The 22,624-nt window shown below is 34.2% G+C and overlaps 4 protein-coding genes and 1 pseudogene across 10 annotated transcripts; 1 reads left to right on the forward strand and 4 right to left on the reverse strand.

The window, feature by feature from the left end:
* Positions 1-611: 611 nt before the first annotated feature.
* LOC112734194 (glutamyl-tRNA(Gln) amidotransferase subunit B, chloroplastic/mitochondrial) lies at positions 612-3,832 on the reverse strand. The gene is made up of 8 exons (XM_025783419.3): positions 2,897-3,832; positions 2,433-2,642; positions 1,905-2,045; positions 1,594-1,797; positions 1,282-1,479; positions 1,121-1,189; positions 890-1,006; positions 612-801 (listed from the first exon to the last, which is right to left on the reverse strand). Exons 1-8 carry the CDS (start codon positions 3,515-3,517, stop codon positions 721-723), a joined length of 1,641 nt encoding a protein of 546 aa, XP_025639204.1. The 5' UTR covers positions 3,518-3,832; the 3' UTR covers positions 612-720.
* Positions 3,833-5,257: 1,425 nt separating this feature from the next.
* Positions 5,258-7,139, reverse strand: LOC112734195 (probable glutathione peroxidase 2). Of its 2 annotated transcripts, none has more exons than XM_025783420.3 (7): positions 6,777-7,139; positions 6,582-6,658; positions 6,413-6,474; positions 6,214-6,332; positions 5,975-6,142; positions 5,782-5,839; positions 5,258-5,461 (listed from the first exon to the last, which is right to left on the reverse strand). In XM_025783420.3, the coding sequence occupies exons 1-6, from the start codon at positions 6,915-6,917 to the stop codon at positions 5,807-5,809; spliced, it is 600 nt and encodes a 199-aa protein (XP_025639205.1). In that variant the 5' UTR covers positions 6,918-7,139; the 3' UTR covers positions 5,258-5,461; positions 5,782-5,806. The 2 variants fall into 2 exon arrangements, with proteins under 2 accessions (XP_025639205.1, XP_025639206.1); XM_025783421.3 differs by having other exon boundaries at positions 5,258-5,660.
* A 547-nt stretch (positions 7,140-7,686) lies between these two features.
* Positions 7,687-14,261, reverse strand: LOC112734197 (MACPF domain-containing protein At1g14780). The gene is made up of 8 exons (XM_025783425.2): positions 13,588-14,261; positions 13,198-13,439; positions 9,885-10,077; positions 9,733-9,807; positions 9,116-9,299; positions 8,840-9,009; positions 8,699-8,763; positions 7,687-8,611 (listed from the first exon to the last, which is right to left on the reverse strand). Exons 1-8 carry the CDS (start codon positions 13,876-13,878, stop codon positions 7,990-7,992), a joined length of 1,842 nt encoding a protein of 613 aa, XP_025639210.1. The 5' UTR covers positions 13,879-14,261; the 3' UTR covers positions 7,687-7,989.
* Positions 14,262-14,518: 257 nt separating this feature from the next.
* LOC112734198 (putative pentatricopeptide repeat-containing protein At3g23330) lies at positions 14,519-16,454 on the forward strand (annotated as a pseudogene).
* Positions 16,455-16,789: 335 nt separating this feature from the next.
* On the reverse strand, positions 16,790-21,136 carry LOC112734196 (alpha,alpha-trehalose-phosphate synthase [UDP-forming] 6). Of its 6 annotated transcripts, none has more exons than XM_072228245.1 (5): positions 20,682-21,082; positions 18,475-20,579; positions 18,110-18,383; positions 17,617-17,919; positions 16,790-17,214 (listed from the first exon to the last, which is right to left on the reverse strand). In XM_072228245.1, exons 2-4 carry the CDS (start codon positions 20,475-20,477, stop codon positions 17,632-17,634), a joined length of 2,565 nt encoding a protein of 854 aa, XP_072084346.1. In that variant the 5' UTR covers positions 20,478-20,579; positions 20,682-21,082; the 3' UTR covers positions 16,790-17,214; positions 17,617-17,631. The 6 variants fall into 6 exon arrangements, with proteins under 6 accessions (XP_072084346.1, XP_072084348.1, XP_025639208.1 ...); XM_072228247.1 differs by having other exon boundaries at positions 16,790-17,375; XM_025783423.3 differs by having other exon boundaries at positions 18,475-21,136.
* Between the last annotated feature and the right edge of the window lie 1,488 nt (positions 21,137-22,624).

A 22,624-nucleotide genomic window follows, 5' to 3' on the forward strand; every position in this document is an offset into this window, starting at 1 on the left:
ATGCCTATATTATTTTTAACGGTTTTTTTTTTTTAATCATATTCGTGTTCCAAATGTTTTCAAAAGTAATTCAAAAGTTATCCTCACTTTTAATTGTTTCAAGAATATTAACACTATATTTTCTCCAATACTACTTTTTTCTGCAATAGAGAAAAAACTTGGATTTATATGGTTATAGAAACTTAATGATGACACGGAGTGAATATATATATACTAAAATTTATTTGTTTCCCTATTTTTAATTTTATTATTATTTTTTAACTATCTTTTAAATTTATTCACAACAATAATATCATAAAAATTTGTTAGAGGCAATATTTACCTTTTATGTCACTAGTTACTATCATTACTAATTTTTTATTGAGTTCAAAGTAGAATAACATTCCATCACGAAAAGAAATACATGAGATATACCAATACATTTGAAGCCTGTAACATGGGATACAAGTGATACGCTTTGATAGGCTACTTGTTCTTTCTTGTCTTCTTTGCAGAATAACAAAAGATATGCATCAGTTGAACTGAAAACCCTGTGGAACTCATCCACCTTACAAGGTTTATCTTTAAAATCTTCTAAATTAATTAGCCAAGAACTTATCTTCCTCTTCTAATTTTCACTGGCAATTTTTCTAAAGGATTGCCATTTAATCCAAAAATGTCCGACGATATCCATTGTCAGGCGATGCGTATGATCTGTAATCCGATAGCAGCCTATTAGGATCAGCTCTTTGAATTCAATTTCTCCAAGAGGATCTTGTTAAGGAGACCTGGATTTGCCTTGCCTTTAGATAATTTCATCACCTGCTTTGTGGACAAAGAGGTATAAAGATTACTTCATAGATGATGAGAAAATAATATATGAATTGCTTCCAACTCTACAGGTTCATACCTGGCCAGCAAAATAACCTTGTAGTTTCGTTTTGCCACTGCGATATTGCTCTAACTGTTTCGGATTATCTGCAATCACTTTATCCACAATTTTTTCAATCTCGGCGGGATCTACTATCTGTCAATTTCCAAGACTCATGAACATTACATTTTCTTTCTTAGCATCAAAATAGAGCACCAATATCACACTACTTTTAATTGAATTTCAATGATGCATGATTCTACAACTAACCTGAACCAAGTCTTTTTCCGCTATAATTCCCTTAACAGTTCCTCCCTTGGATAATAGCTCAAATAGTATCTGCAAATGCATGAACAAATTGTATGAGCAAAGTATGATGGAAGCTTAGAACTTAGCTAAGCACCATTCGTTAGTGCCGAACCAAGCTATACCTCCTTGCCAATCTTGCCACTGATGACTCCATCTTTAATGGACGCTATCAACTCAAACAGCTCATCAGGTGTAAGCTTTATTTCATTTATGGTCAACTTTTCGTTTTTCATGAAGGCAGCAATATCACTCATAATCCAGTTGGCAACCAGCTTTGCATCTGCACCCTTTGCAACAGTAGCATCAAAAAAATCTGCAACCTAATAATCATTTCAGACAATAAAAATCTTGTTAGATCACTTGTATTAATAGTGTAATACAATTAATTGACATTTATATTTTTTTTAAATATTAGAAAACAGCAGCAAACTCACATTATTGTCATTGGCCAGGAAAAGAACATCCTGCATGCTTAAGCCCATGTTTTCATATCTTCTCCGCTTAATTTCTGGAAGCTCTGGTAAAGAACTTTGAATATCATCAACATATTCTTGAGAAAGTATTACTGCTGGCAAGTCGGGTTCTGGAAAATATCGATAATCAGCAAGCCCTTCCTTTTTCCTCATTGTAATTGTTTTCTAAACAGATAAAAAAAGTAATCCACTTAAATGACTACAAAGGAATATAGTACTATCTTCTGCCTGCTAGATTGGAAAGAAAATTAAAACAAAATCACAATACTAACCTGAGCGCCTTCTTCCCATAGACGAGTTTCCTGTACTATCCGATCTTCCTGGCCTTCTCTATGGAGTTGGACCTGTCTCGCAATTTCATAATCAATGGCTCTGTTCACGGATGAAAATGAGTTCAAATTCTTTATTTCAACCTGCCAAAACAATTTTTCAAATTAGCTGCTAAAGCTGAAATAAATTGTCTTTTGCTCTGATTGCATTGAGAAAAGATATAGTCATTCTGTGAAACTTTATTTCTACCAAAAGCAAGGGTAGATGAACTTTGCTAAAGCACTGCTACAAAAAAAAAAAAAATGACAAGTTTTTCCAATCCACAAGACCTGCTTATAACAATATTATTCATAATTCTTTTAGCCTTCAGGTTAGTAAAAGCAAAAAATTCAATGCACTTAATTGTTGTCCAAATAAATAGTAATAACAATTTTAAAGTAACTAATATCCAACAAGCTTCATAATGATGAAACAAAGTGCCAATTCCAAAAATTCAGTAACAGACCTGCAAAAGGCCAATAGCTACATACCTTTGTCCCGAATTTTGATTGACCAATGGGTCGAATTGAGACATTGACATCACAACGAAGAGATCCTTCTTGCATATTGCCATTGCTCACTCCCAAATACCGAACCAATCTCTGTATTTCTGCTGCATACTCTGCTGCTTCAATACCAGTTCTCATATCAGGCTCAGAAACTATCTCAAGCAAAGGTACCCCTGCTCTATTTAGATCAACCTATCATGAAAACACTACCAACTTCAACACTCTCTTATCATGGATAAAGGTTGTTAAGCATCTTATGTGTGATCAAATAATGAATTGTACACTACAAAAGCTAAGAGGAATTGTCCAAATATAGATGTGTGAAATCATTTCCACATCCTAATAGTATGCAATTCAGTACAATAGATGCACAGCAAATAAAAACTACATATCAAGCACTGAAGTTAGAACAACTAAAGTTCCAAAAAAGAAGAAAAAAGGATTACCTGTGAGTAATTTTCACCTTCTGTATGTAGGAGCTTGCCTGCATCCTCTTCCATGTGAACCCTTGTAATGCCAAACCTCCTGTGGCCCCCACCAAACTCCACTGGAATATCCACATCAAGAAAACCAGAAGTGGCAATTGGGACATCAAACTGAGAAATCTGATACCCTTTTGGAAGATCTGGGTAGAAATACTGCTTCCTATCAAACTTGGAATTCAAAGCAAGGTTGCAATTAAGGGCAAGACCCAACTTCACAGCAAACTCAATGACCTTAGAATTCAGCACAGGCAATGAACCGGGCAAACCCATGCAAATTGGGCAAATTGTGCTATTGGGATGGGAGCCATAATTGTAAGGGCAACCACAGAATGCTTTGGTGAGAGTTGAGAGCTGAACGTGAGTTTCAATCCCAATAACTGCTTCATAGTCTTTTGGGATTTTGTCAAGCTTTTTGGACTGTGTGCTCTGTGAAACTTTGGTTTGTTGCCTCTGTTGGGTCTCTGTTTGGGACTGTGAGGACTTTGTTGTGAAACGGAAAACCCCATTTCTCCTTGTGATTAATGATGTTGGGTAAAGCATAAAGGAGTGAACTTGAAAGCTTCTGAAAATCGTGGAAGCCATTTTAGGAATTAGCTGAAAGGAACAACCTTTACGAAACAAAACTAAATTTAGAAGCCACAAATTTTGTGGTGTTGTCAGAAGTGAAGAGATTGTGTATCACGAATATGCATTTTGGTTGAAATAGGTTGATGCTGATTGCTGAGAGGGTAATGCTGCGTTCTTGGCCAACGACGACTGAGGAAAGAACATCAAAGCTGATAACCCCTTCAACGCATCGTTTCGTAACTTTTTCATTTCATATATTGCAATATCAATAAAATTATTCCACTTTTTATCTTCTCTATTTTAGAACTCATATGATGTATGTAATTAGATAACACTATGATAGTTATTTTTTATTTTTATGCAACTTTGTGCAAATAATTATTTTTAATTTAGACGAATAAATTTAATAATATAAGATAATATTAATGCATTAGAATTAAACTTTCAATTTTCATTATTTACATGGATTAATCCTAATTATTCTAGCAAAGTAAAAAATAACATACAACGCCAATGAGTTATAGCTCAAATGACATAGTCTCTCCATACTCAATTAAGAGGTTGCGGGTTCGAGTCTCCTATCTTTGGTAAAAAAAAAAAAATAAGATACAACTCTGAAATTTAGAAAATAAAAATGTTAGATGTTTAAGTCTTTTTGCATAATCAAGTTTAATTAAGTTGTTTAAAAATAAAAATTTATTTGCACATCACTTATCACTTCTCTTTTCTTTAATGATCATCACTTCTTCTTTTCTTTGATATTGTTTAATTTCCTTTTTTTTATCCTCCTCATATTTGATGCACAACATATAATTTTTTTTTCTTTTTATCCTCTTCATATTTGATGCACAACCTATAAATTTAGTATACAGCACAAATAATTTTCAAGGACTACACGTCCAAAATATTGACACACATCCAATTAAATACGCGTACACATAAATTTTGGTGTATAACATAATTTTTTATGCGTAACATAAAAATTTTTAGAAAATTACATACTCAAAATATTGACTAACAAAATACATTCACAACAAAAATTTGTACTATATACAAAAATTTATGTTCTATATGCAAAAATATATTTGCTATGCATAAAAATTTATGTACTATTTCGATAAATTTGTGTTATATGCAAAATTTTATATGTTATGTTTTAAAGATTTATATGCTATATCAATAAATTTTTGTGTTCTCCAACACAAAAATTTATGTGTTACAAAAACACACAAAAAAAATAATAACATATGTACGTATTTTTTTAGTTGGACTTTGCACTTTTCGTTGGATTTTGCATGGACTTTGCACTAACTTAATTGGACTTAGTTATAAAAAAATTTATATACGAAGCAGCTCTAAAAAGTTTTGTTTCTTAGCAAATTATCTATTAACAATAGGGTCATCTTATTAGATATAGTAATTAATTATAAGTTTGACTAACTAGTAGAACTAAAATTGAAACATATTTCAAACAATATGATCAAATTTTTTAAAAAATTTCAAAAACTTAAAAAAAATATATTTTACCTATATCGACAATAATGACAAGTCTTGTTGGCATTAGGTTTTTAATGCTGCAATTTTTTTTTAAATGTATTTACATTTTACAATATAAAAAGCTTTTTCTTAATGTGTCATGTAATGTAAGAGGGGGAAAAAAGTGTGCTCATCATTTATGCTTGAATTGTGCGTGAAAATTCAATAGGAACAAATGCTTGTGGTTGGTAACTACACCACAACAGCGGTGGCAACAGATTAAATCTATGGATCATACACATTAACATAAACATGCATCCAAATTACATTGTTTTGGCGACATGATCATAGTGCCAAACTATACTTATTTTATAATCCAGGCAAAGGATATGTGTTACAAAATGATAATAATTAGGCAATAAAGCACTACATCCACTGAGAAGCTGCTGATTCTTTGAAAGCGCTGTAGACATTTCCTGTGACCTGTACACAAGACCACAAGGGTAGAGCATCAGCTGATGTCGTTTCCATTGGAGTAACAATCTTACCCATTTGAGAGGAAACCCTTCAACAAAAGTGTTTGAAATACACTAGTTCCAAATAAAGGGGATTATTAGTATTTCTCTTGGAAGTAATGAGCCACAACCAGAATATTTGGGTGAAGAAAAGGTTGGCTTGATCACTGAATGAAATGCAAGCATTTGCATAAGCAATATATAGAATCAGCAAATATTATTGTCAACTCGCATGAGCATATATCAAGAAGAAAGGAAGGGAGAAAACTAAATGACTGCAAAACTAACCTCTGAGACAGTCAAATCATGCAACTCAAGAAGACTGTAAGAGGTTCTGGATGTCTTTCTGTAAAAGGGAACATATACATAGAAAATTAGAAACTATTGACATGTAAAATTTCATGGTTCTGGATAGAGGGATTGAGTTAAAATTAAGTGTAAAAAGAGGATTTTAAAAGAGAAGCACCAAAATATCTCTTACCTCAATTTTGAGAGGTGAGGTGGTTGGAGCATATCTTTCAACGACCTTACCATCTTTGCTTACCAAGAACTTTGTGAAGTTCCACTTGATGCCATCTCCAAATATTCCCCCTTTCTGATCCTTCAAATATTTATAAAGTGGTGCTGCATTCTTCCCATTGACTTCAACCTAGACAACAGTTAAAGTATTTTAGGATTGTAAAAACAAGGTTGTAATGTGTTGATCAGTTCAGAAAGTACCTTATCAAAGATAGGAAATTCAGCTTTGAACTTTGTGCATACAACTTCCCGGATTTCTTCCTTATTTCCTGGTTCCTGTCCAGCAAACTGATTGCAGGGAAATGCCAAGATTTCAAGCCCTGTACACAACATAGCTCAACAAAATTCACCACCTCATAAACAAAACATGACATGTATTCATTTCGGTAAAGTGACAGACCTTGATCCTTGTACTTCTTGTAGAGTACATTGAGTTCCTTGTAATTTGTTTGTGTCAAACCACTGCAGCAATTATTTAGAATAACAACAATGAATATTTAGGGTTCGGGATTTATCAAGAACAATAAGAGTCAATTGAGAGTATAAGAAATGAGTATGTTAGCAGTTACCACTGGGAGGCAACGTTGACAATGAGCAGAACCTTGCCAGTGTATTGATTCAAATTCACATCGTTACCATGGATGTCCTGCAAATTCAATTCAATTCAATTTTATTATACCACAGGCATACACAATCCTCGAAATCGAAAAACAGCATAGTGATTTGAGCAAAACCCTGGAAATTTAGAATTAGGGAAAAGTGACCTTGACAGTGAAATCGTAGATGGATTTGGAAGATTCTTGAGCCATGGGAGAGGGAGAAGGGTGCGAATGAGAATAGAGGAAGAAAGCGAGGGAGAGGAAAAGAAGAGCACACAAGTTCCACGCAGTCAACAACTGCCGCATGCCAACGATCTCTGACGTGGAATGGTAATGGGAATCGGAATCTCTTTCACATTACCATATATTCGTTTTCCTTTCATTCTAAGATTAAGATCAGATCAAATCTAACGGCTACAATAAATCATCTATTTTTAAATTTACTATTTCAAAAATCATCTAAGAATTTGATTCAATGATCCTATAAAATTCTTTACTGTGTGCTTTAAAATTAAACTATTTTGTTATGGAAAAGTATGTTCGGTGAATTTTTGTTAATTATCCTAAATTATTGTTTATAATCCTTGGTTAAATTATTAGTGAGTTAATACTTGATAGACATTAGCATATTTTGTTTATGCTATATTTTAAAAGTAATTAACTTGAGATTAGTCAAAGACAAGAAATTCCTTGATCTTATAATTATAATTAGAGCATCCTAATAGAATATTTTTAGAGTATCACTTTTAATATTTTTAAGAAGTGAATTGATTTAGAATTGAAATATGTGCTAAAATTAATTTATATAAAAAAAAACTGATATCATCCTAAAGATATGATATTACTTTGATAGAGAGCTAATAAAATTGTATCATTCGTATAATTATGTTGATAAAATAATTAAAAATAATATAAAATTATAATTGAATTAATACTAAACATTGGAGGAGCAAATTTTATTTTTAATTTTAAATCACTATTTATGTTATATGATTCACAAATATTTTTGTAGAATCCAAAATAAAATGAAATTAGAACTAACTTTGGAGATCCTTTAATGATCATTGAATTCAAATGTTAGAAAGATCAGGGGAAATATCTTTCTCTTGCCCCATTTTGACCCTTATTTTCATGAATATCAAAATTCTATATACATATGTCTTTTCGATTGAAAAAAAAAATGAATTATACATTCTTGTTTGTTGAAAACAAAAAGAAAGAATGAAAAAAAAAAAAAAAAGAGAGAGTACGAATCTAATGAAGCGTACATGGCATGGACCATGGAGTAACTATTCTAATGATTGAACATTTGAACCTATAAACTATTCTATGATATAAACATAATTGTTTGAAAAATTTTCCTTCCTTTGATGCTGTTTCATTCACCAGTGTTTAACAAGGAAAACTTAACCCATAAACGTATTTTACCCTTATCCAAGACCAATCTTGCTCCAGTGACCAACCAATGGCCAGGGCTATCTTGTGGCCCTTTACACAACTGTGACAAATCAACAAATTTCAGTAGCTTGTTTGTTTGCACTGGCACTGGAGGCCCTGTTGGAAACACACTTGAATCCACAACCACTGATGCTGGTTTTTTATGATCTTTGTTACTTCCAGAAATAATTGATGTGCTTATTGCTGAGAATATCCCAGATTTCTGGGACAACCCTGAAGACCCTTGTGTCCAATTTGATTTCACAACAACTGAATTAGACACCTTAGAGAACAGTAGCCTAAGATGAAGTACATTCCTTACTGAATCATGTTTCTTCACATGAAGTTGTGCCCCAGTGACAATGAATGCCACGTCCTCATTTTCAGTCCTCCATCTGGTGTTGTATTTCACTGGTGCTGTGCACACATGGGAGAATTTCTTGCTGTTGACTGCTTCAAAGAAACGGTCATCGTTGACTTCTTCTGACCATATTGTTGTGTCCTCTATTTTCCCATCAAACATTATTGGAGTGTTTAACAGGTGTTGCAGGTGTATGGCTAATCTGTTTCACCAAAGAACATCATTATTGTCAACAATGTTAAACCACCATTATCTCTATAATTAAATATATTGCTAGTGTGGAAAGAACCTGTTGCACTTGATGCCCTCAAGAAACAAACGCATCCCTGTGATTGGTCTCTTACCAACTGTAACCTGTTATGTAATTAGGACTAGGAAACTTATTAGGCAGAAGAAGATGCATGTGAGTAGTTGAATGAATATAATGTACCTTAGCTGTGTTGACATAAAGCTTGGGACCCATCAAGTTGAAGGTGAGAGAAGGTGAAGGATTGGTTCTGTTTGTGAGTGGACCCAAAGGCAGATCATTGTGAATGGGAGCCCAAAGTTTGTGTGCTTGGAAGTCAAGAAAGTATGGCAAATCTGACATAGGAGGTTTATCTACATAGTTCACATTAAAGTCTAATTAACTTAAATTACCATCCATGATGACTTCAACTTGAACAGGCAATGTAATCAAAATGAAAACAAAAAACAAGGTTATTACATCTGAGGTAGAGGTTGATAGCATGTGAGAGGAAGCCTCTGCCAGGAGCACCTTTGAGAAGAGAAGTGATGGGAATGAAGTTGAAATGAACTGCATCTGGCTTCTCTGGAACTGTGAGAAGCCACTCACAATGGTTGCTCACTTGTGTGTCTCCTCCTCTCTTTGAACATATCACTGTTATTCCCTGCACACATTATTATTATAAAACCATATTCTATCTCAACAAAATTAGGTTAAATTATACAATTGGTCCTTACGCTTTCAGTGAAATTGCAAATTGGTCTCTACACTTTAAAAGTTTGTAATTGGATTCCTAAAGAGAATTAAAATTTGCAATTTAGTCTCCGCTGGTCAAAAAGTGTTGATTTAACAGAATATTCTCAGAATATGCTGAGAATATTCTGTTAAAATAGAGAATATACTGAGAATATTCTGTTAAATCAAACACTTTTTAAATAACAGGAACTAAATTACAAATTTTAATTATCTTTAGGAACCCAATTACAAATTTTTAAAGTATAGAGACCAATTTGCAATTTCACTGAAAGTGTAGAGACCAACTGTGTAATTTAACCACAAAATTATATAACTAACTGAACTCAACTGGGACAACTTACATCCTTTGCACAAACCCATGTGGAGCTATTGAAGGCAACAACTTTGGGACCAAACACATCAAAAGCCTGTGGTGCCTGTATACATCACATTGGAATAAGATTTAAGGAAAGGTCAGGCATAAGAAAAGAAAGTAAAGTAAAAGTGTAAAAACCTTGTTCTTGTGATCTTTGGTTTTAGGAAGGAAATTGCAAGTGCCAGTGAATAACTGATCTCCAAGGTCATCCAAGTTCTTCCTCAGATCTGATGGCCCCAAATTGGAAGACACGTCTTGCTTCACAAGCACCAAATCTTTGCCACCAATGCTCAGCCCCACCAGGATGTGTGTCCCATATTTCTCAATGAATCTGTTTAAATTACTTAATTAATCAGGTTTACATACCAACCTTAGCTTGCTTAAATATGTCTTATCAGTAATTAGTATTACAGAGCAGAGGAATTCTCTAACAAATGGAGTTCTTCAGAAGACAGAATAATAACACACGCAAATCATAGTTATTCATGATGCCTATGCAACTTTCTTAGTAAATGATGCTATTAATTTTCTGTTTTTTTTTTTTTAATTATTTTAGAATTTCATTCCAAAAAAATAAACGAATTCAAGTGCTTTGAGTTCAAATTGTGTAACACAAAATCATCAAATAAAAATTCATCAGAAAAAAAAATGATAATTTAGTTAGCTTGTGTAACACGTTTTCTTTTAGAAAATTTCCAACATTATTGCAACGTTGATAACTCGATATCATTTGTTATTTTTAAAATGCATATAATTGACCTCTACTTGTCCAATAATATGAGAATGCGACCCATGAACAGCAGTGGTGGAAAAATAAAATATAAAAAATAAATCATACATCGTACATAGTCTGTTGTCTATTTTTTCCACTTACTTTCTAGTTAGCATCCTAGAAATTCAATAGACATGACATTGTTCTATGATGAACACTTCCATGCAATTGTTTTTATGAAAAATTCATAATTAAAAACTGCTAGATTAAAATTTAGTTAGACTTATTAAATTATTTAATGATTCTGAAATATTAACTTTACATAAAAATTGTGAGTTTTTATTTTGGTTTTTACTAAAAAGTTGAATTAACGATAAAATTGCCGACGATAATAAACATAGATAATGACCTAGTTTGTTGAAAATTATTTAGGTTTAATTACTCTATTGGTCCCTATAGTTTTGCGAAATTTTTAATTAGGTCCCTGTATTTTTTTTCTTTTTAATTAAGTCACTTCCACCAAATTTTTTTTAATTGGGTCCTTATACTTTTTTTTCTTTTATTTGGATCCCTGTACCAATTTTTTTATTTTTAGTTGGGTCCCTATAAAATTAAGCCAATTACTACCAAGAGGGACCTAATTTAAAAAAAATTGGTACAGGAACCCAATTAAAAAAAAAATATAAAGACCTAATTGAAAATTTCGCGAAACTATAGGACCAACAGAATAATTAAACCAATTATTTAAGAGGAGGATGATCCGGAAAATAAAGGATAAGCATTGGTGAAAACTTGAAGCTCAATCAAATAATTATAGGGCATGTGGCGTTTTCTTTTATAGAGTAGTTCAAAACCATTGACGTTACAAGGCGTTTTGAGAAAGATGAGTACTGAATTGAAAGGATCAAAGGCTAAAAGTCAATTCAAACATAGAATTGTTTGCTGGGATAGCATGCATTGCATGACAACTAATTGAGCTAGCTTCTCTCGTCTCAACTAATAATTTCTTTAACTTCCAAACCCTATAACTCATTAATGATGATTAATATAAATGTGTTCTAAATCATCACGCGTAAAAGAAATTACCAGTTTGACGTAGAAAGCTTATGAATTGAGGCAACGAATATTTCTTTAGCGAAATTATTATTAGTATCGTAATTGTATATACGGGTAGAATGATGAGAAAAGTTTTAAATATATAGTTGAAGTACTACATATGTATTAGTAGTGTTTTTTTTTGGGTTGCCTACAATATTCTCAGATCTGATATGTCAATAATTAATTTGTCGCAAATCTGAGTTATTTAAGAGTTTGTCGCTAACCAATAGATTACATACACAAAGTGGGACTCGGCCAATATTCTTAAGCAGAAAAACGAGCTGACCATTTAAACTATCCAAGTTGGGTACATAGTAGTTATGGAGTACCATTTTGGCACATTTTCTTCTCATTAATTCCTAGTCTTGGTTTCAGACCTAAATTCAATAACTAGTTTTATTTAAAGTGGTTGATGGAGTGCATTTCTCAATGGCAATAATGAGTCGTAGTTGACTAACGTATAAATATAGTAAATAATCTAGTTAAATAACTAATAATAATCTAGCCAACAAATACTTTTAAACTGTATTTTATATTAATTAATTATTATTAATTAGTAATTATTTAAATTTTATTTTAAAAATATAAAATTAATAATTATTAGTTATAATTATTTAAAATTAATTGATTAAAAATTATTCACCTATACTTTTCTTACCGCAAAAGATGAAATGCACCACTTCTAATATATCAATGTGTATGTGATGCGTGCTGATGCTACATACAAATAAGTATATTTGACCAGTTCGCTAATCACACTTAACGTAATCTTTTTTATTTTCATAAACAGTAATGGTTATTTTAAAAATGAAAATTTTGTTGATGAGTAAAAGATGGCTGAAGCAAAAAAAAATTATTATTGTTGTTTTGTAAATTAAATAAGTATAAAAACATATTATGTACATTCTGTTTTGCTTTTGATATCTTTGTCCTGTCATTAGATTTTCTTTTACAAAACAATAAATAAATAGAAAAGAAAAAGAGTAATGTCAATAAATGAATAAATTTCTCACGAAAGTTAGTTACGAACTTAATGGATGAGATGTTCATATTATATTGTTTTTTATTCGTATGGTTGATCTCGCAATTGCGTGCAAGTCAATTAGTCAATATATTGTGTGGCTCATTTTTAACAGAAATATTCGATGATTAATATTTTTATTTTATTTTTAAATAAATAGTCATCAAATTTTTTTACCATAAGAAATAAAAATATTAGCTTGTTAGTATTCTTCCATTTTTAATTAAACAACTATATAATTTTTTAACTCTGTTACGTATATATATATATATATATATAAAAGTGATTAATTTTAGTAATTAATTTTAGTATATAAATAATATTTTTATCATTTTTATAATATATTGATGGGAAATTTATTTTGACTTATATCTCAAAAAAAGAAATAATATATGAACAATGTTAGGAGTCAGCAACTTTTGTGATTTGTAGCCATCAAATAGTCATCAATGATGGTTTTAATGGTGTGAGATTGGTGTGAGATTTTATCCAATAGCTCATTTTTTTTTGCCAGTTATATACCAATCAGAATTTAACAAAGTTGCTTGCGCCTAAACTTTCCCATAATATATATTTACGGGGATTTTTAGGTGCATTAATAGGAAAAATAAAGTGAGTACCTTGCAAGTGCAGGAGGATCCCAGGAAGAAGGAAGATGTTGAATGACTTGTTTAGATAGTTGAAGCGGGTATCGATCAATATGAACATTGAAGAGAATTATGAAATATCCATCAAGACCCAAATTCTTTGTGTTGGCTGCATCACTTGCCCACGAAGCTTCATCAAATCCAAACACTCTGTTGAAATACCCTGATGGAATTTTCCCATGTATTGAGCTCTTCTGGTTGAACAGCTCCGACATCTGATAATATATTAAAAGCTTAAAATGAATGACACATAAAATTAATAACTGAGAGTTCTTAAATGATTTAATATATTTGACTAAATTATCATTCATACTCTTCTTAACTATTAACTTTATATATACATGGTTAAAGCTTAATACTTACCTGGGTGAAGGTAAGGATGTCGGACTGGTAGCGAGTGCGGTCACCTTTGTCGCATTTGATGTCAACAGAGACATCCTTAATGGTTCCGAAACCAGGCACCCTGACATCTCTTCTCTCCGTTTCGTTCAGAACAACCATACGCTCTTCGCCTTTGCAGAACTTGAGTCTGAAATCTGAGGTCAAGTCAAACCCTTTTCCTAAGCTCCTGAATGCTTCCTCCACTATCTCCTCTTTTCCCATCTCTCCCTTGCTTCTATTCCCTTTTTCAATGAAACTAATCAACTCATTCATTTATAGTGTAAAATGGAATTGACACAGCCACTTATTTTTTAACTTTCTAGGTTGTATCGTTTCTGCCATGATTTATTTTTCTTGGGGTTGACTGTGATTCCTTAGGTTAATTCCTGTTTGGTCATTCTGTTTTCTAAGTTTTTTTTAATTCCATTTCTTTCCGGTTGCTACGGAAACAAGGAAACATGGGACCCCATTCACACACTGGGTTGGTAAGTACAATAAGGCAAAATACAAACAACAAAAATATTTATTTATTTATTTACCATAATCTCGTTTTGTGAGGTTCAAATATCTTATTAAACAATTAGTAAGTAGGATCGGACTTATGGCTAGATTAATGGCTCTTATCTCTAACAATATGAATCATTTTTAAAATGTACTTAATTAAAATTAAATTATATGGAGAGTGATTTATATTATTAAATGGAAAAAAAATGACGTACGCCACACGCACTCAGGATCAAGGAGTTGAAAGGGTCTCTAGCGTTAATAAATAAACAAGTGTCGTTTTCAGAATTTAATCGCAAAACAAAATAAAGCATATGTTCATTTATTTGATTTGCTACATAAATTGCCTAAGTTATCAGGCACCGTTTTGGGTCTCAAACGTAGTAAAAGTTATGACTTATGAGCATAGCAGTAGCAGAAGAAGGCGCAAAGTGACGAAAGCTGTGTTGTGAGTTAGAAAAAAGACGTCAAGCTGACGCAACAAGTATTTGGGTTGGACTTGCCTAAATGGCAGGCCCATTTAGATTCTACCTGTGGTGTTGTTGATGAATGTCGGAATGAGAGTTGCAGAGAGAAGTAAGAGGGATTGCAAACATGTCTTGGGTGGCTATGCAGGTAAGGTGCTTGATGGATTGCCTGACAGACGCGGAGGCATCGATAGTGTTAGCAAGGTTTTTGATAGAATGCCTGTCAGGGATGTTCTTTCTTGGAGCACTGTTATTGCCGGAAATGCTCAAAATGAAGCCCGATTCCTATACTTTGTCAAGCATTCTCCCTATCTTTGCATACCATGTTGATCTTATGAAAAGGAAAGGAGATTCATAATGCTAGCAGGAACGGTTTTGATGCGGAAGTCGTCATTGGAAACAGCTTAATTGATATGTACGCAAAATGTACTCGCCTGGAAGACTAGCTTCGTTCCTTCTACCTCTTGCCCAAGAAAGACACTATTTTGTGAAACACTATCATTGCAGGCTCTGTGCAAAATGGTAAATTTGATCAGGGGCGCATGATATTCCGTCAAATGTTGAAGGACAAAGTCAAACCTATGCATGATTCCTTCTCCAGTGTAATACAAGCTTTGTGCTCACTTGACTTCCCTCAGTTTGGGGAAACAGATCCATGGATATATAATTAGAATTGGACTTGATAACAAATTTATAGCGAGCGAGCTCTCTGATGACATGTATGCATAATGTGGCCACATCAAGATGGCTAGATGTATTTTCGACAAAATAGAGGCGAATAACATGGTATCATGGACTGCCATCATTATGGGATGCGCTATGCATGGCCATGCTCTTGACACTCTTTCCTTGTTTGAGCAGATGCTAATGGATGGAGTAGAGCCTGACTATGTAGCATTTATGGCTGTTCTAACAGCATGCAGTCGCGCAGGATTGGTAGATGAAGCTTGGAAGTATTTAAACAGTACGGAAAAAGAGTTTGGTATTACTCCTGGCATGGACCACTATGTTGCTGTGGCAGACTTGCTTGGCAGAGCTGGAAGATTGGAGGAAGCCTATGACTTCAGCAAGTGTGTGGTTGACATTGTTGGCTGCTTGTAGGCCTCATAAGAATGTTGAATTAGCTGAGAAGGTTCTTGACAAGATAATATTGGTTGATCCTGAAAACATAGGTGCCAATACTTCGATGTCAAACATCTATTTTTCTGCTCAAGGATGGAAAGATGCTTCAAAGTTGAGAATCTACATGAGGAAAAGGGGTTTGAAGAAGATTCCAGCATGCAGCTGAATTGAAGTTGGAAACAAAGTCCATACTTTTACTGCTGGAGATAAATCACATCCATATTATGACAAAATAAACTAAGGTTATGTGCTTGACAAGTGAGGCACTTCATGATGTTGATGAGGAACACAGACGTGACTTGTTACTCACCTACAGTGAGAGGCTAGCCATAGCATTTGGAATCATTAGCACTCTGGTACAACTATCCCCGTAATAAAGAATATTCGGGTTTGTGTGGACTGCCATGCAGCAATTAAGTTTATTGCAGCAATAGTTGGCAGAGAAATCATTTTCTGGGATAATAGCCGATTTCACCATTTTAAGAATGGATCTTGTTCATGTGGAGATTATTGGTAATATTAATGTAGCAACTATGATTGACAATCATGTGCATTGCGACCTTGCCAGCAATAAGGGAAGGGTAAGCTGCAGCACTGATAAACTGAGAGGTGGATTAAAATTCTAAGCAAGAGTTTGGCAAGCACACACTGAGATCAGGAATTGTTGATAACTTATCATTCATTATGTTCTTAAAAATTCGTTTTTCAGGAATTGCTGGATCAGCAAAACCACAATGGTGTTGTGGAATCTGTCAATTAATGTTATTTGAGGCTCTTCCCTTAGATCATTTTTCAGGTAATAACCCATATTGTTTTAACTTATGATTACAAATTCAAGTCCAATTACATCTATGTTAAGTTTTACCCTGATAACTCAGCCAAGTTTAACCTAACTTATGATCATCAGATATCACCCATTGCAATGTCAACCTTTTTTTTTTGTTCTTTAAAAACTATGCACCCCCCCCCCCCCCTTCTCTTTTTTCCCTCTCTTTTCTCTCCTTCTGTTGTCTTCCTCAGGTTTACAACGAAATTTCCAGTCATTAAATCACAGATGCCGTTAGAAATCCTAAACAAAATACCAGAGAAAGTACACGCAATACTAGAGACTTCTTACAAAGAACCTTAATGAGGAAGTCCTTATTGGGAAAGATTCTTCTATACAAGAAAAGTTAAAAATTCTTCATCCACCATCTCTCTATCTTTATTCTATTTCTATTATTTTTAAATTCAAAAATCAAAAGTAAATATTTTCCTCCCTAAAACTATGAAAAGAAATCTCCATTGTTTGAGCATTTTGCGGTGTAGGAATGTGCATGCAATGAATAAAGAAAATAATACTAATTAAGGAGTCAAAGTCCTTTGACGATTGACCATTGCCTGAAGAAAACGAGTATAAGCATTTTCGTAGAGCTTTCATCTGCTGCCTTTTCTTTTGACTCGTCGCTTTCTTTCGTCCCCTTCCTTTGAGAAAACAAGAATTTCAAGCTTTGCCAATAGCCATTGACAATGAACCCTGGCATGTATCGTATTATGACAAATAAGGCAACTTATATGATACAAATATGAAAATAACATGCTTAATCTCAACCGTCGCAAGTCACAACACAAGCATCATATTGACATAGTCATCTTCCCTGTCAAAGTACTGATTTCAAGTATCAAGTATCATCTGCACTGAAGGGCAACAAAAAACAGAGTTCACAATGCAAAAACAAATTATATTTACAAGTTCTCCTGATAATAGAAACAAACACTTGAGAGGAGAATTCCTGCAGGATTCTCATTAACAAATGTAACAATATACACTGAATATTATCGCAACCAAGAAAAAGCAAAAAAGCTCAAAAGTATGGAGAGCACAACTGAGGCTAAATAGTGAGTGACAAAGGAAAGAAAGCAAGGGCAATCTCAATACCTTGCACTACCATGCCTAGAGTAACACTTTTTGCTCCGAAACAGAAGCCAAGCCATGCACCAATCTCACTATTTCAGCGGTATCATCAAGGTAGTACTTAGCCTTGCTTGGTTTTTTACCAACAGTACATGCAAATACTTCAGCCCTGGGTGTTGCCGAAGAACCAGCCATGGAAGTGGCGATTACTTCGAACATGTCTTCGTCCGACCGATCATCTCCTATACACAAAACAAAATCAGGTGACATTCCCTTCTCATGCATCATGGAAAGCAGCCGCTTCGCCACAAGCCCCTTGCTTACGCCCTGCACGTTTATACCATTAAATAGTCATTTCTCAAAGTTTGATACATATACATAAATTAATTCATTCAGGGAGACAAAATTGAAGTATGAACCATTACTGATACTGAATCTAACACCACCAATTCTATCAGTCTTAACCCGAAATTATTAGCTGATTGAAAAACAAATATAACTTGCAAATTATACACACCTGTGGTATAACCTCAACATTGTTCTGTCCGCTCTTGACTGTTACCGGTTCATTTGCAAGCACACTTTCCAGATGATCAAGAAGTTCCTTAGCCTGGCATGATCCGAAATCAGGATCTGCATCCTCATAGCACCAAACAAGTGCAGTTTCCTTATCTTCAATGGTGGATCCATCAGTTGTTTCTGTATAAAGCTTCATTACAGGTTCTGCAATTTGTTTCCAACTACAGTCTATAGCAGGCCCACAGGTTTCCCATTCTGCATCTCTTTTCAATCTAAAACCACAAACCATAAAAGCCAACATCAACCGCGAGAAAAATAACAAATCTTTAGAAATGTTATAACTTATAGGTCCAAAAATGTTACCTTAGAAAGTAACCATGCTCAGCAGCAATTACAAGACTCTCACAAGGAGAAAACCATTCTGCGAGCCTCTTTCGGCTTCTAGCACTGACGAGAAACACCATGTTGTCCTTATCCCTACACAAACTGTTAAGCATCTTAATGGAGTTACTTGTTGGGCTCTTATCAATGGATGCCTGAGGTATCAATGTACCATCATAATCAAGAAGTATCGCCCGAGTTGTCGTCCTCTTGTAAGCCGAAACTATGTGCTCCATTGAGAGCTTCCTGAAGTTTGGATCAAGTGCCACAACTCTAAAACTCAATCCAAAGCCAATCCCCCACCACCTTCGCCGTACGTGATCACCACAAGTCCTTTCCAAATCTTGCAAGAAGCTGCGCGCCCAGTAACCTACATCATGAGTACTAACATATCTATAATGCTTCTCATGCCGAAGCTGCTTCTCTGAATCAGCCATTTCAAGGGCACAGTCCATTGCATCTGCCACAGCATCAATGTTCCAAGGGTTCACTCTGATTGCGCCACTCAAAGATGGCGAACAACCAATGAACTCAGACACAACCAGCATGCTTTTCTTTGGAGAGGAAGCTACTCCCAAAACTTTGTCCAACCTATCATTCCCTTGACGACTGATTATGTATTCATACGGTATGAGATTCATTCCATCCCTCACTGCAGTTACCAAACAACACTCAGCAACAACATAGTATGCAACTCTCTCATAAAACCTCAGTGGCTCTTCAATAAGAATAACAGGATCATACCCTGGCTTCCCAAAGGTTTCGTTTATTCGTTTCGCAGTGGCCTTTGTCTCGGCCTGCACTTCCTTCACATCCTTCCCTCTTCCCCTTGCAGGGTTGGCTATCTGAACCAACACAACCTTTCCTTGCCACTCAGGGTGCTGAATCAGGAGCTGCTCCATTGCCAATAGCTTCAAACTTATTCCCTTAAAGATGTCCATGTCATCAACACCAAGTAACATTATCTTGCCTTCATCAGTAAACTGTGTGATGAGCTCAGAAACTTTCTCTTCAGTCTTGGACATGCTTAAAACTGATTGAAGCTGTCCCAAGTGAATCCCAACCGGAAGAATCTTGATACTAACAGTTCTACCATAATACTCAATCCCAATATAACCCCTTTTGGACTCATAGGTTAGACCAAGCATCCTACCACAACATGAGAGAAAATGCCTGGCATAGTCAAAGGTGTGGAATCCAATCAAATCTGAATTCAAAAGTGCTCTCAGGAGTTCTTCCCTAATAGGCAATGTCTTGTATATTTCCGATGAAGGAAATGGACTATGTAGGAAAAACCCAAGTTTGACTCTGTTGAATCTCTTCCTCAAGAAAGTTGGCAACACCATGAGATGATAATCATGTATCCAGACATAATCATCCTCAGGGTTAATAACTTCCATAATCCTATCTGCAAAGATTTTATTGACAGATACATAAGCCTGCCACAGTGACCTATTGAACCTGCCTCCAAGGTCTGGTGACAAAGGCAGCATGTAATGGAACAGTGGCCATAACTGTTGCTTGCAGAAGCCATGGTAGTACCTGGTAAAGAGATCAGGAGGGAGAAAAGTAGGGACACACTTGAAAGTCTCGAGAAGTATCTGAGAAACCTCATCTTGTTCATTTGGATGCACTTCTTCTTTGAGGCAACCAACATAGATAACCTCAGTGTCATCATCACCTAAGCCATCTTTGAGTTGAAGGAGAAGTGAATTGTCATCCCAAGTGAAGAGCCAGTTGCTGTTACCGTCTGGCTTTCTCTGAACCCTTATAGGAAGCTGATTAGCCACAATGATGATCCTGTCACGGTGGACAGAGGAAGAAGAAGGGTCAGAGCACACACTCTCAGCACGGTCATCATCAACATCGGATGATATCAAACCAGCCACAGTCATAATCCGAGGGATTCTCCTGTTCATGGTCCCAAATGATGGAGACTCACCCGATGCCAGCTCCAGTAGATTTGAATAAGATCTTGACACCATTTTCTTTTGTTTGTTCACAAATAAAGACACCACTTAGAAGAATGCTATGAACATGTTTCTAGCAACTGGATTACTGATCAAAGAAAAAGAAATGTTTGGAACCTGGCAGTGAATAGTGTGAGTGAGAAGAGGATTATGAAAGCAAAGAGATGGGAAACAGCTAAGAGAGGAAAACAGCAAGGAAACGAAACAATATTCACTTACTTGCTAGTTGCTACCCACCTACCTAGCTTAGCTACTCACTAACACAACACATACTCCTCCTCCACACTACTCTTTCTCTTTCTCTTTCTCAACTTCTCACAATTCTCAATTCTTTATCCATATTCATTCATAAAACCACAAAAATACTCTTATTCATCTACTCTACTATTCTAATACTCTAATCACTACACCATTTCCGTATTTTTTAAACACAATACGGACATTTATAAATACACTTTCAAATATTTATATTATACTATCTTTTTAACTAACACTTTATTTATTAAGACGTTCCACACATTTTTTTTATTTTCTTTGTATCTATATCTATAATTAAATACATTCTTAAAGTTGCATCCATACGAAATGTTCGATGTAGAGCGGTTTTTTTTGTTGTTCTCATGAAAAGAAGAAATAATAGAATTAATTTTTTAAAGAAAAAATCTAGTTTTCATGGTGATTGGACGACACGTGGCAAATCTTTTGGACAACACGCGTTTATCGTTGGACGGAAAGGACAAGAGGTACCAACGAGGCGGCATTATCAGGATTAGTATTAAATAATTAATATATAACCAATTGTCAATTGTCGCGGATAAGTTTTTTCTTTTTTTTTTTCCTTTGTCTTTTATTCATTTTTTAACTTTCTCAAATGTAGATAAACATGAGAGTGTTTGCTTGGGTGTGGTGGCTGTATACGAGAGATGGTGCTCCCTCAAGGGTTAAGTCCGTTATAACCGTTAGACAAGGTGCGACATCATGATCATCTTAGCATTGGACGGTTGGGGAGGAACGTGGTATATATATGAAAGCTCTGAGAGTGAGGTTAGCATCACATGATCACAGGAAAAGACAATACTCAACCAGTAAAGTGAACCAAGAAAGAGAGAACATGATGATCATCCTTCGTCGTTCATGCTAGGAGTGTATATGATAAAAGATTATGGATCCATTTTTGTTCGATTTAAAAATGACTTGAAATAAATCGGATTAAGTCACATTCATCTTATATAAAATGAAATATATATAAATTTTAGGACAATTTACTTAAATAAATAGAATAGAGAAAACGTTTACCTAAATGTGCAAAACTGGTTCTTATTACCTGCATGTGCAAAAAGCCATTTCTATGTAATCCGTGGCAAGCCACCACGGTTTCAAAACGTGCATAAATCGTGGCAGGTCCCAGTAGATTATGGCCAAAAGATATAGAGTGTAAACCGTGGTAGGTCACCACGGTTTACTAAGGAGAGATGGCGTGCATAAACCGTGGAGAGTCACCACGGTTTATGAAGAAACTTGTTTGCACATAAAACATTATGGGTCACCACGGTTTATGTGTGGTAAATAATGGCAAAAAAACCTTGTTAATTTTATGTCCAATAGAAAATGAATTTATTAGCACAATAAATTTATGAGCAGAATCTTAAATTATGTCTTATCAACAACAGCTTTTTATAATAGAAAGAGTACAATAGAAAAAAAAATCAGATAATACTAAGAAAATAATTTTTATAGTGCTTAAAAAATTGATGTCTATTTACTAAAAAATAAAAAATTAATATTTAATTTAAAATGATGAAATTTAATAAATTTAAAATATTTAAAATTTGTTATGTAAAATAAATTAGAAAAAAATTAGACTCCAATAATAAACACCATGAAATTTTTGGATTTTTTTCTATTATAAAATAAAAAAATATTTTTAAAAATAAATTACACTAACATTAATGTTTGGAATCTGTGTTTTTATTTTTTATTTTGAGTTTTTACGAAGTTTTCAAAATCTTAGGCGAACTTATAAAAACTACTCAAAAGTTGGTTTAAGCTTAAGGTGACCTCTCTCATTATATTCATCTTTATTTTTTCATTTATAAAATAAAGATTCATTACACTATAACATATTAATGAGTACAATAAAATAATTACTTGTTAATATTGGT

Source organism: Arachis hypogaea, chromosome 3 (genome assembly GCF_003086295.3).
Source record: "Arachis hypogaea cultivar Tifrunner chromosome 3, arahy.Tifrunner.gnm2.J5K5, whole genome shotgun sequence".
NCBI classification, from domain to species: Eukaryota; Viridiplantae; Streptophyta; class Magnoliopsida; order Fabales; family Fabaceae; genus Arachis; species Arachis hypogaea.

Coding starts and splice junctions, on each gene's coding strand:
- LOC112734197 (XM_025783425.2), bottom strand. CDS start 13,878: ATGAATGAGTTGATTAGTTTCATTGAAAAAGGGAATAGAAGCAAGGGA. Junction 9,300..9,732: donor CATGGGTTTGTGCAAAGGAT/GTAAGTTGTCCC, acceptor TAATGTGTGCAG/GGAATAACAGTGATATGTTC. Junction 8,764..8,839: donor TTTATGTCAACACAGCTAAG/GTACATTATATT, acceptor ATTACATAACAG/GTTACAGTTGGTAAGAGACC.
- LOC112734194 (XM_025783419.3), bottom strand. CDS start 3,517: ATGGCTTCCACGATTTTCAGAAGCTTTCAAGTTCACTCCTTTATGCTT. Junction 2,643..2,896: donor AAGGTGAAAATTACTCACAG/GTAATCCTTTTT, acceptor TTTTCATGATAG/GTTGATCTAAATAGAGCAGG. Junction 2,046..2,432: donor AATCAAAATTCGGGACAAAG/GTATGTAGCTAT, acceptor TTGTTTTGGCAG/GTTGAAATAAAGAATTTGAA.
- LOC112734195 (XM_025783420.3), bottom strand. CDS start 6,917: ATGCGGCAGTTGTTGACTGCGTGGAACTTGTGTGCTCTTCTTTTCCTC. Junction 6,333..6,412: donor CAAGAAGTACAAGGATCAAG/GTCTGTCACTTT, acceptor TGTTGTGTACAG/GGCTTGAAATCTTGGCATTT. Junction 6,143..6,213: donor AATTTCCTATCTTTGATAAG/GTACTTTCTGAA, acceptor ACTGTTGTCTAG/GTTGAAGTCAATGGGAAGAA.
- LOC112734196 (XM_025783423.3), bottom strand. CDS start 20,477: ATGGTGTCAAGATCTTATTCAAATCTACTGGAGCTGGCATCGGGTGAG. Junction 18,384..18,474: donor GAGCATGGTTACTTTCTAAG/GTAACATTTTTG, acceptor TTGTGGTTTTAG/ATTGAAAAGAGATGCAGAAT. Junction 17,920..18,109: donor ATGTTGAGGTTATACCACAG/GTGTGTATAATT, acceptor ATAAACGTGCAG/GGCGTAAGCAAGGGGCTTGT.